This window comes from Ambystoma mexicanum, chromosome 10, assembly GCF_040938575.1.
Source record: "Ambystoma mexicanum isolate Mex_15411 chromosome 10, UKY_AmexF1_1, whole genome shotgun sequence".
Classification (NCBI taxonomy): domain Eukaryota; kingdom Metazoa; phylum Chordata; class Amphibia; order Caudata; family Ambystomatidae; genus Ambystoma; species Ambystoma mexicanum.
Window position 1 is genome coordinate 767,607,160 of NC_090932.1, and position 13,102 is coordinate 767,620,261.

The 13,102-nt window shown below is 42.8% G+C and overlaps 1 protein-coding gene across 4 annotated transcripts in view; it reads right to left on the reverse strand.

The window, feature by feature from the left end:
• MME (membrane metalloendopeptidase) overlaps positions 1-13,102 on the reverse strand; it is a 589,667-nt gene that overhangs the window by 138,332 nt on the left and 438,233 nt on the right. For all 4 annotated transcript variants that reach the window (XM_069618415.1, XM_069618414.1, XM_069618413.1 and 1 more), the window contains exon 16: positions 10,165-10,268. In XM_069618415.1, coding sequence (XP_069474516.1) covers positions 10,165-10,268 — 104 coding nt within the window. The remainder of the gene's footprint in view (positions 1-10,164; positions 10,269-13,102) is intronic.

Genomic DNA, 13,102 nt, shown 5'->3' on the forward strand with positions numbered 1-13,102 from the left:
TGGTGTTAGCCAAAGTTTGTATGCAGTACCCTCTGGGAACACTACAAACAACTATGACTACAGGTATAGGCAACCCAACCTTTGGTACAAGCTTGTACTACACAGTTTTGGTAGCGTGTTGAGCAGCCAGGCTTATCTCAAGGTTGGAAATGTGAGCTGTAGTCGAGTTACACAAATATTCACAGTTACAGGTATTCAAATAAACTCTTACACTCAAGGTTTCTTGCATAAACAATTAATAATGTATTTATCAGTCAGCTATAAAGCCTTCTTCAGAAGGGAGCAATAGAATAGTATCACACAAATATACTTCAATACTGTACACTTTAAGATTCTGAATCGGACAAGGCCCTTTTGGGATGGCCCACAGACACAACCTACACCCACAGGTGACTTCAGCAACAAAGGTGCTGGGAACATTATTACCTTACTGTTAGCATTCAAAATACTCTTTAAAAAGTAAGTAAAAGGCAAAGGTTATTAGAACTCAAGAATTTACATATATTCATGAGCAGGGCAAATACTTTCAGATAGCACTTAGAAAAGTCATTCAATAGGCTAAGCCAAAGTCAACAGGCCAAATTCTTTGTATAGGATGCAGCACTTCAGCTAAGTAAATGGAAAAGTCGTTGCACATGTTCTTAGGAGTTTTTGATAAAAAAAAAAAAGAAGAACCAAATGTAGGGCCGCAAGCTGATTGGACTTGTGAGTTGCAGAAGTTACAAGCACTTCCACAGTAAGAGGTAAGTTCTCTTAGGCTAGTTTTACAGTACCTTAGTAAAGAAGAAAAAGATGCAGCTGAAGACTTCTGTTCCTGTACAGCTCTGCAGATCTCACTGTTCCTGGGCCTCAGTTGTGGGGACAAGAGGCAGGACGTCGGGGGACCCCTACACTGTACTGGCACCGTCAAAGCAAGCAACCGGCAAACTTTACTTTCAGTGGCTGTTTCGCATTGCAGCTCCTTGTGGTAAAGCAAATAGCAATACAAGCGGTTATTGGCTGTCAAGGTGGACTTTCCTCACATCTGAGGCCCCGCACGCAACTGAGGGGGGTCAGGCTTGGTCAGTCCTGCTTCGTGGGAGTCCGGAGGATCTTCCAAAAGCTTTAGGCCAGCTTACAACCAATACACACAATCTGGTATCCCTCTCCCTGGCTCTAAGGTTTCCTGCAGCAACTCTGAGGAAATTCAACCAGCTCCGAGATGGGTGTCCAGGTGGCTTACTTGGGACTTGATTGGTCCCACCAACTCAAGGGGAGAAGTCGTCCTTGTAGGGCTTCTCTGTCAATGCGAACTTGGCGATTCGGACCTGCAGCAGGGCTTCACCGAGCAAACCAGCGGTTCAGGAGTTGTAGCAGCTGTCCTCTTCAATCTCTTTATTGGTTCCTTCGTCCAGTGGTCGACTCTGCCATCCAAGCCAAGAGACTCACCTTTTATTCAGTTCTCTCCCATTCATTCCAGCCTAGCTGCCACTCACCCAGCAGGGAGTCTGTACTTGCCAGAAAGTCAGCCAGCCAATCTTCACAGACTGCATTTGGGTCTCCTAGGAGACTAAGCACAGGGAGTTTTGGGCACTTCCCTCACTTTCTGCCTTCCCCAGACACTCTGGAGCAAGGGGCGGGTTTCACTCCTGAAGCCCGCCAAAGGTGAATGAACAAAGAGACCAAACCTGGTTTGGCGCACAGAGAAAAACTCAAGAAGGACCTTTCCACAAAGACCTGGTGAGAAAAGAAGACCGGGCACAATTTTAACAATGATGGATAGATGCCATTTTGAAAAAGATGGCTCCCGCGGTTAAAGTTACTGGGTCCGCAAACAGTCAGAGTAAATGCAAACCTTGCTAGTTCAAAATGAAAGCACTGCCACCAGCCAGACAATTGAGAAAAGGGTAACATAAAAGATGTTACATGAGCATTTAGACATGTCAAGGGTTTTGACCCATGTTGAATAATTAGACTGGGTAGATGTGGGGGTGAGCTGTCGCCGCCCATCATTCCAATCCAGAACAAAACTAAATCAATATACTGGGTAGATGTGGGGATGAGCTGTCGCCGCCCATCATTCTATCCCAGAACCAGGAGAAATGCTCAGTTTTGCGCACACCAAAATGGTCACCTGACCTGCCACCCACCAGTGCGAGCGTGATAGGCCAGGAGTGCCATGAGTGAAATGTGTGCCAAAGGAAAAACAGCAGTACCGGTGGCTAAAAAAAAAAAAATACGCTTTGAAATCACCTTTGTTTCTCTGAAATGCAAGCTAAAAATGCCTATTTTAAACATTGCAAGATATTCAAAAATCTCAATGAACACCAGCAGACATTTGGCAGAAGGTAGACTTGGGTGCATACAAAATCTGGAAAGAGAAAGAGCCCAACACAATGTTTATAACAAAACTGGCTGAGCTGTGGATGTCAGCAGCTGAAGTGAAATTGGACTGAATGACACTAAAATCGAAATGTTTAAAATAAATGAGTGACCTACTGTTGAGTGGCATATAGTTTACAACTGTTAAATGCCATAGTTTTGAACTTAGAATCAGCGTTCTAGCTGCATGTGTAAAAATTGCAAGTTTGGTTTGAATGTAGAAAACTGGGAACTAAAGTGAAATTTAGCTGAAGCCTGGCTTGAAGAGAATGAATTCTGCCCGGCAACTACCCCCGACAGCAGTGAAACTTGCTCAGCCACTCTTCCCAGGCCTGGCTGCATTCTGCTGTCCCCACCAAAAGGAGATGACACCTCCCTGATTGAATCAGGAGAGGAGCACCTGGGGACTGCAGGAAACTAAACAAAGCACTGTCCTTGGCCCTGGCAAATGTTAAATTAGGGGGGTCGTAAATGGCTTCCTCTTGGAAGGAAATGGGGAGGGGCACTGCATGTGAGCAAGCTGAGCTTGGGGGAAGTGGATAAACCAGAAATTCCACCGCGTGCTTTCGAAAACCACACCCCTTTGGGGCCAGAGCATAATTTTAAAAAGATGGATAATTCATAGTGCGGACTTGTAAAAATAATATAAATAACATCATCATTCTTGTGATTTTCTATGCACATTTTAAGAGGTGTTAGGACCCTGTGGTATGTTCCTGGGGATAGTAGCAGAAAAAAGGTTGTTACTCCAAATGTCTGCATGTTAAAAATCTGACGCTTTATCATCTGTAACCCATATCCCTGGTGCACATTTGTGTAAAATCTGGAAAGGTTTAGAGGTCGTTATCTGGATGAAAAGGGGAGAATTCTGTCATAAGTGGACACAACCTCTTACAAAGACAGGGATCGGATGGTTTGGTGCTACAGAAAGTATGTTAACTGGACATATAATATTAGAAAAATAGTGCATAGATAAATATGTATTTGGATCAGAAATAGATTTGTGTGCAATTTGACAAGGGGAGGATCCTCTGACCATAAACTTACCTCATCACTCTGACTCACAACCCAGTTCCCCCTATCAAGGGAGAGAGGAGGAACTGGCCAATGATAAGTTGAGAGGGTTGGGCATAGAAGATGAGCCGACCCTCCAACTTTCTAAACACATAAAAGGAGACTGTGCAGGACAGGTAGGGAGATTCACTTCCCACTTCAAGCTGATTTCTTGCGGAGCGTTTTGCCAGAAGACACCAGATCCAGCACTTAGACTTCAAATCCAGACAGAGACCAGAACTTTGAATCCAGACTTCAGAATTTGTCAGCAGGCCTCAAAATCTTTTGCAAACTGGTTTACCCCAGACTTCCAAGGGGCACATCAGAGTAAAACAGCCGGGCTGAGCTGTTTGATTCTGGCCTAGAACCCTGTGCCAGAAACACCCAGAAAGCAGAGCTGTACCCGGAACCAGAGACCAGACCTTTGTGAAGCGCCAAGGGCCAGACCAGCAGAGCAAAGCTGACCCAGACCGCTGTAACCAGAGAACCGGTACAAAAGACCATCCGTGGGGAGAGAACCGCAGTCAACCTGACCAGATCTGTGACAAGGCCCATTCCTTCCAAAATATAGTGTGAGTACCCAGCCAGAACTGTAAAAAACCAATCTCTTAGTTTAAAATAATCTAATTCAAACTATTTTAACCTATTGAGAACTGCATCATAGAAATCGTGTCCCGTCTTTTGATTCAAAGCTGCAAAACTGTCATCTGTCATTCTGAAACTTTAAAATTTAATTTCTGAAAATCTACCTCCACAAAATCGTCCGTATCCCTTGAACCGTTTCTGATAAAAGCGAGATTTAACTTTTATTTTGAAGCTGAGATTCTATGCTTTCCAAAAAGCTCTAAACCGATGTTCTACTCCTTATATTTCCTCCATAATTGCTCTCGACGCACGCGACTAAATTGCTGCGATTTGACATTTTGCTTCAGTTCAGCCACGTGTAAAAATATTTGTCCTTGCTTTCCTTTGCTGAAATTCGTTTGCAACCTGACAGTCATTCATAGAGCACTGCTAAAGTGTTCCTGAACTAATTTAAAGTAGCTAACACGCACCCTGAACCTCTAGAGGGAATTAAAATAATTTTTAGCATATTTTTCCCTTCTTTGCATACCACCTTTAAAGTACTTTGCCTGTGTTTAAAATCATCCCTGTTGATCTAAGCTTGCTAGGGGGGAACTGAATTGGGATTGTACTGTGATTGTATTCCTGAAGACTGTGTGTGTGTGTCACTTCCACCTCCTTACATTGCATAGAGGGGGGGGTGAATTGCCAAAAGGGGAAAAGTGATTTTATTATGTTTTGCTGAAATCATATCAAGTTTATTCCTGTGTTGCTTCTTTTCCACCTTGCATTTCCTTGTTCCATATAAAGCATTCTGAGCTACCTTATCCTCTATACTACTCCTAAGTAATTACCCAGTGTGCTAGTATCACATCATCCATTGTTGATCACTCACTGTCATATGTCTAAGTGTGATATCAATTATTAATTTATTATAAAAGTGTGATATATATATATATATATATTGTTTAATTCCCAAATAAACCTTTTAAATTTGCAAAACAAACTTACTTCTTGGCTCAGTGGGGTCAGGGGGATTCTAAGAGAGGGGTGTTATATAAGGGTTGTCATCCAGAGTACACAAACTGGACATACAAATATATAAATAAGGGCTTCCCTTGAGCAATCCCAGACAAGGCACTGACTTAGTAGGACTGCTTGATTGGAGTCATTTAACAGACACAGGGGATACTAAGTAACCCCTCCAGAAGTCTATTGTAAGATAGGGTGTGCTGGGACTAGCAAGTAAAATGCTAACTAGAGTCAATTTCGCTCTACTGTTCTGGGAAACAGTAGTTTGTCCCCGAGAAGGGATTTAAACCTTGGTAAATCTAAAAGACTTCCCTGTGTCACTGCACTGAATGTGCTGTGTGACACAATTGTAAAATATGATGCCTATGGACTTGGTTGGACTCCATAACCAAAAAGAAACACACAGGTAAAATTCACGCAAACATACATGAGAGAGTGGAAAAAAGAGTCACACTCTCTCCAGGTTAAAAAAATCAAGTCCTCAAAATCCAGCAAAGTTTCTGGGGGTCTCTAAGATGGAGGGAATTAGCACATTCTTGAGAATTCTCCCTAACATGTGGCCTTTGCAAAATGGCAGATTTGCTTCATCACGTATTTGGATTATTTCTATTCAACCAAAGGGTGGTTTAGGTATAACCTACTTATTCTTCATTGATCAAAGGTCTGGAATATGAATTCTTCAGGGACAACACCTCGCCACTGCATTTTCATATCAATGAACAGGTTGTCCTACAAGAAATACTGGAACGGGTGGAGGGGGTATCAATTCTCCTACAAAATATTGTCTTCCTTCCTGTTATATAGTGCTGCATTACTAATGAAGATATTACAATTTCACACTGTTGCACGTGGTTTCCCATATCCTTGCTCTAGCCATCAACACATGCTAAAGCCATGCTAAGCCTCTGTAGAGCCTTCCTCACCCGATGGGCATTGGCGTTGACTCCTAGACCGATCATATGAAGGTTCATTTAGCTGTCTTTGTTGAATACCCTATTAACTCGCATATTTTAAAATGCTCGCATACCACTGTACAACATGAGTTGCAAAAGAACTGCATGAATTTTCAACTGTTCTCAAACTCTTCTTGACCATCAACTCTGGAATGCCTGGACACCTTCACCCTAGCTTCAGGATGCCACTCTACACCAACAATTAGATATTTAAGAAAACAGTTTAAACTCTGCATTGTATCTTTCACAACAAGAACAACAGTGATAACAGTACAGGGCATTCCAAAAGTACAAATGCCATTATGCTTAGTAATAGAGCACTGCACTGTTGCACAAATGCAATAATGGAATCGTTTTTTTGTACAAGGGGGCAATATTTTATTTATTTATTTATTCATTTTGACATGTGTAGAGCGTACCGAAAACCAGGGGTTCTGGGTGCTTTACAACAGTACTTATACCATGTAAAATTGCATTTACACCTGTGCACATGTTCTGTAATCTGGCAACAGATACAGAAGGCTTGCCAAGATTCAACTATCTAGGCCACAGTCCATGTCATGAATGACTATTTCACTTGAGTTTACATCAAAGGTGCTAATCATGCCATTTTCATATTACACCAACCTTAGGATTGTGTCAACAGGATTATCGTTTCACTAGATGCCTGTCTGTAGCAGAGTAAACTACACACCCTTTATACTGCTACACATTCCAATCAGTTGAAAGGCTGCAAAGTATTTCGTCAATACCAACCAAAGGAATCAATCACAGGGGCCCCTGTACTCCTCTGACTCTGGTACCTCCGAGTCATCAAACTCAACATATCCACTACGAGTTCAAAATGTAAAATGCACACCAGTCTACGGGTCCAAAATCTATACCACATTCACAAAAATATCTCAATCAAATTATCCCAGGAGTATCAATATAATATTCTCTTTAGTTGCAAATGGAAGATAGAACAGTATGACTTGTGCATTGATATAACGAGCATACAAAGAGAAGGATCCACTTTTAGGAGTTGTTAATTGATTTTTAGTTTTAATTTTACAATGTAATGTATTTTAAATGTAATTGTGTGCTGTCAATAAGTGTGTGTTTATTGTTTATAATGCAATTGTATAACCTTTGGGCATATTTTATTTAGTTGGATCCTAATTTTAGACTAGTAGCTGGATGTTTAGCCAACCCAGCTTACTTTGGTTTTAAATCAATGATTAATCAATTAGATAAATACTCGGACTTTAGTGTTGCTTCTTTCGATACTGTACTATGCCACTTTGTCTTCAGGAATGCATTGTGGATGGGTGGGGGAGGGTACGGAGTGTGGCTCAGGAGGGTTGAGGGTCTGCATGTTATCGTGTAAAGAAGTGCAGTCACTGTGTGTTCAGGTTTTACCGAGTGCAGAGCAAAAACATTGGCATGCCTAGGACAACATAGCTCAATAGCACGTTATCATGGATTCCTTGAGACTTTCGCAAACTCCCAGAAATGCTTTACATATAACACTCCAGTATGACTGAAGATGGCAGTGATGCTCATATCATTGAATGGGGCTGTCCCTGATTCAGGGATGTTACACACGTGTCATGAAAGAGCAACAGGCAAAGCAGGGAGTGGTCACTCAATCTTGCGCGTGTTCTAATTAGCTTTGCCAAGTCACCCAGCTGATGGGGGAGGGAAATGAGGTTCCCTCGGCAGGATTTCTAAAGTTTGCAGCACACATGTTTTGTGACATTAGGAGGGGGGCCAAGAGGCTCTAAAGAAGCCACCAATTGATTTGAGTCTTTGATCTATCAAAAGAGAGCAGGTCCACATTTTAGGGTACACTCACCTCATCAACACTCAAAGACTGGGACTCTTGACCATCCTTAGAATACAGCAAGTGGGACTGCTGCTCTGTCACTCACTGTGCTTGGGGTGCTCAGCATTGTAGTCGAAAGCACATCTGAATTTCTGTAATTGCACTCATCCCTGTGAGCTGAGAGAGGCACTGGGTGAATCCCTGTGCACCCACCGCTGCTTGCCAACAGACACAGGATCTGGTTTTTTGTCTCAGTTCGGGTACAACGCAGTCAGTGGACACTTATAATATAATTACAACGTTCTTCCTTTAATCTTTGTGATTAAATTGACAAAGATATCATTGACTCCCTATTCATGAACTTATAATAAAATCATCGGAAAAGGAATACTAGCTGTGTGCTTGAAGCTTTCCAGCATCTAAAACTACCACTGAGGCCACCCGTGCTTTCTCCGTAAACATCTAGCCTAGGTATCTGCAACCTTTGCCTCTCCAGAGGTTTTGGACTACAACTCCCATCCGCCCTAGCCTGCATAGTCAATGGTGAGGGGATATGGGAGTTGTAGTCCAACACATCTGGAGAGCCACAGTTTGCAGACGCCTGGTCTAGCCGGTAGACTAGCTCAGGCAGAACATGTGCGCTTGGGGAACAGGTCAAGGCTATGATATCGTGGTCGGCCAGCTCAGCCCTTCACCACATGAAGCTTGATAAATGGAGTATCACACCTCTGATATAATAGTGACACTGTTTATTACACTACTGAGAAGCTGCAGGAATCTGGCATGAAGCACTATAAGCCAAACAAATATTGAGTATTATTTTCACCTAGGAAATCCTTTACAAATGTCTTGGAATGTCCCATATGGAGGCAGGGCAAATGGAATAAACTGCATTTACTGCTAATATACATTGCTTCAAGGCTCTCCCCGTCGGCCAGCTCATAAACAATGGCATCAATAGCCGAAACATTATTGCTTCAAAAAGGGCCGTCTTCTAACGTATCATGCTGATTTTCATTGTACAGGAAACAAATCTACCATTCTCTGTGCACTCGGCGCAGAGTTGACCAAAAGCAAAACTTACAATCCCAAGAGACAAAAAGGGTCTTTCAGTTGCCAAGAGCACGTTCAATTGAAGGAAGTGCCGCCCTATGCACGCAGATTTATGCTACGCACAGAAGGGACAGCATGGGCGTATCCGACAGCATATGCAGGCATATCCCAGAACCCGTCACTCAGTTTTGAAGAGATATGTCCTCGTTTTACCTGTCCGTGCGGCTCTTTCCTCTGAATGGGACCACACCCTGTCTAAGACCCACCTCAGGGAAAAAGAGCAATCCATACAGCCTGCCTACTGAATGGGGCGGATATGGCAAAAAAAAAAAAAAAATCATTTTCAGCATGGACCACTTACGACCCTTCAGTTTCAGTGCACATCAGAACCCAAATAGGTGCTAAGCGCCAATGCATATGTGAGCACAGGGCATGAGCACAACACTTAAAGATGTTTGGCTGGCACGACTGCCATGCAACCAGAGCAGACCCCTCCCCTGGCATGCAATCACCTTAACTAAAAGGACATTCTGCATGGCCTGCAAACTGTGTCTCTCCAGATGTTTTGAAATAGAAATCCCATCAGTTCTAGCCAGCATTATTAATGGTAAGGGACCATGTGAGACAAAGCACAACACATCTGTAGAGTCACAGGTTGCAGTCCCCTGCAATAACATATATACATGTTGAACCCCCGCCCCCTTGTCCAATGAAGTTCACATTGGATGGTTATGGGGGTCAATCTGAAGAAACACTCAGCTTAATAGAATGGCATTACACTGAAACTCGCTTGGGCTGAGTGGCATGCCACTACCTGTGGATTTCAACGATCAAATACACAGCAGTGTAAATTATCTTAAGTTTAAAGGGGTTGCCAAAATAGCAAATGTACAGTCAGATTAAAGTGCCATCTAATTTCTTTCAAGGCGGTGCCAGGTTTAACAAGCGTACCAAGTCACATTACTGAAGCATGCACACTCTGAAGTGGGTCAGGCAGAGCGCATGTGCAGCAAAGCCAAACGCTACCTGATTGTAAACAAAGCCTGTGCCAAAAACCGTGAATAGCTAACGAGTGGCCCTAAAATGGCTTCTCACTGACGCATCACGCACAGCAGAACAGCCAAACAACAGCCAGCATCGAGACCTGCCTCGGATAGTACTCACCGCATCTCTAGGCAACCAACAGCGCGCATTTCCACTTACTGTGCCACAAATAAAAATACGTTTTGGAAATAGTCATCTCTTTTATCTATATTCTTTTAAATTATAGATTATCATTGTATTTACTATGAGACTGAATGATTCACGAAACCTAAGAAGAGAAAAACGTAGAAAACCTACTGTTCTTTGTCCACCTTTGTCCTGAGCAATTTGAGCTGCTCCTTTTGGCTCACGAGTATGTTTTGAAGTACGTTTTCAAAGTATTCATCCTCCCGGAAGTTCAACTACAATTAAAAATGAAAAAATGCATTTGTTTAGAGACATGCTCACTTATTTTTTATTAGAAGGGTCGGAACAACACGGATGTAAGATAATGTGTATTTACAACAAAGCAATGTTTCGTTTTGCCAAATAAAAGGAGCAGACTCCCACGAATCTACAAATCGAGAACATTCTAAAAATATCACTTTCTAACACCACGTACCATTGGTCTGCAACCTTTGGCTCTCCAGATGTATTGGACTACAACTCCCATTGGCCCAAGCAAGTATAGCCAATGGTCAGGCTTCATGGAAGGCATAGTCCAAAACATCTGGCGAGCTGCAGCTTGCAAAACCCTGTAATAAAATCAGAATGTCTTACAGACCTATTGTTGCGATGTCTTACAACTTTCTAAGTTTCCTTGCAGCCTCAGTGTATGGTAATTCTGTGTGTCATACATTGTGTGAAAGTACTCAGTGACATAAAGATGACAATTGAATAACATGCGAATGTGACATACAAGAGGATATTTAATGCCATGCTTATATAGATGCAAAGACAGATGAGACAAAATCTGCAGAAAGCAGTGGGTGCCGAAAATGTAACTTTTTGAGCAGAGGGTCTGATCACAGTTAATAGGACAGAAGTCACTACTTTGGTGGAGATAGGGTGCAAAGGGCACTTGGTTATTTCCTGGAAAGTGAGGTAGTGTCCAGTGGACTGGTGCAAGATAATTGCAATATTAGGAATGGCAGGCTTTTACAGAGAGCTTCCATTTTGGGAAGTGGGGTGGGGTCAGCATATTAGTCCAATTGTTAGTGAATTCCATTTGATTTCAGGGGTAAGAATCTAGTAAATCACAACATATTATGGGGCCACCTAGCGAGTGATGCCCACGTCTCCAACAACACCATAGCGTGGATCAAATTGTTCCTCTCGAACGGCTCGATGAGATTCTTCTCATCCACTGCGGCAGGTATCCCTACCCCAGTTACCTGTGGAGTACCTCAGGGATCATGCGTATCCCCTATAATGTATAAGGCATCCGCACCTCTCTTTGATAAATTAGACAATTTGGGTGTCACATAAACAAACTTTGCTGATGACACCCAAATACTAATTCATATAACAGGGCACTACAATACAGATGCCAAAGCCTTAAACGCAATCTCTCACACTATCCAAGCCTGGATGGCTCAAAACGAGCTTTGTCTTAATGACAACAAGACCAAGATCTTGATCCTGGGCAGCTCCGCAAAACTCAAGAGCCTCCCAACTTCCTACCAATCTTTCGACATAGATGGAAACCACATCATGACCGCCAAAGAAGTCAAGACATTAGGAGTCTACCGTGACTCCTCATACTTTCTCGTCAAGTCAATGCCATCACCTCGGCATCATTTTATACTGCTAAACTTATTACTGCATGCAGAACATATCTAACAGAAGAGAACTGCATCACCTTGGCAAGAGCACTCATCCTTTCAAGGATTGACTCTTGTAATGCTATCTTTGCAGGATTCTCCACCAAAAACATCAAGAAACTCCAGATTGTTCAGAACAACCGAATTAGAGTAGCACTCAATATCCCAAAGTCTGAACACATTACCACTTTCAGAAATAATATTCATTGGTTACCAGTTAGAGACTGCATTAAATTTGAGTACTTACGCTCACGTACAAATGCCTATCTAACACAGCTCCCCGTTACCTGTCCAGTTTAATCACCAAAACCCAGATAGCCCGACCCATCCGCTCAGTTTACATAGGGCAATTGACCACACCAAGATATAAAAGACAAACGCAGGTGGCTCCAGTTTTCCTGTCTTGGCAGCTAACTATTGGAACGCCATGCCTATGGAACTAAGGATGCATCCCTCATTATTGTCCTTTCGCAAAAAACTAAAAATGTGGCTCTTCGCACAGGGCACTAAGCTGCATCCTCCCTACCCATAAGAGCCCTTGACTCGCCTAGCGGACAGATCATTTGCTATCCTGTACTCATCTTTGCCAACCTGCTATTAGTCATTACCCATCTTTGTATGAAGACATTACCTTACCTTGCAACTGTTTTTTATCACTGTGACTTAATTGACCTGTATAATTAAGTATGATTTGTAACCTTACGCAAGGGCAACGTGCTCGCCTTTGAAGCAAGATGACACGAAGCAACATGGGTTTGATCCCTGGGCGGGCTTAGAAACCTCTGGGTATTCAGTGTGTTATAAATAACCTATCATATCATATCAACCACATTCTTAAGTCAATCACCCAGATGCCTGAGGGTTAGGTGCGCAATACAAATGTAATAACAAATAAACAGGAACAGAATGAGAGATGGTGTGCTGATCAGTGTGCAATCACAAGGGTTTTTGAGCTGGAAAGAAACTGGGAAGTAGAACAGTGGGGACTAGCGTTGAACCACGTTTTTCTCATTTTAATGACTTCTTGGTGTTCGGTCCGGTAAGGGAGTGGGAAGGGATAGAGTGAGTGGGTTGACTGGGAGAGGCAAGATACAAAACCAATCAAGTTGCTGCTTGCAGATTGAAAGCAGCCATTTTCTTTATGCCAGCAAGACTCTAAGTGGGTTGGGTTGGGGCATCCAGAGTTTGTGTCACGATGGGGGCACCAGGTGTGATTCTTCTTGGTTGCATGCTAATGAGTTCCACCCTTTGGCGAGACTGAGTGGCACTCTGGAGGTTTCTACTGTGGTGGGATAATCATCCAGCTGTATGGTGGCCATGTGATTAGAGGGGGCGAGGTTTGGTGAAGCGGCCATGATGCCCTGCTGGTCTTTGTGTGTGTTTGTGTTTCCATCTAATGAGAATGTAAAACTGAGAGGTGTTTATTTTGTGTG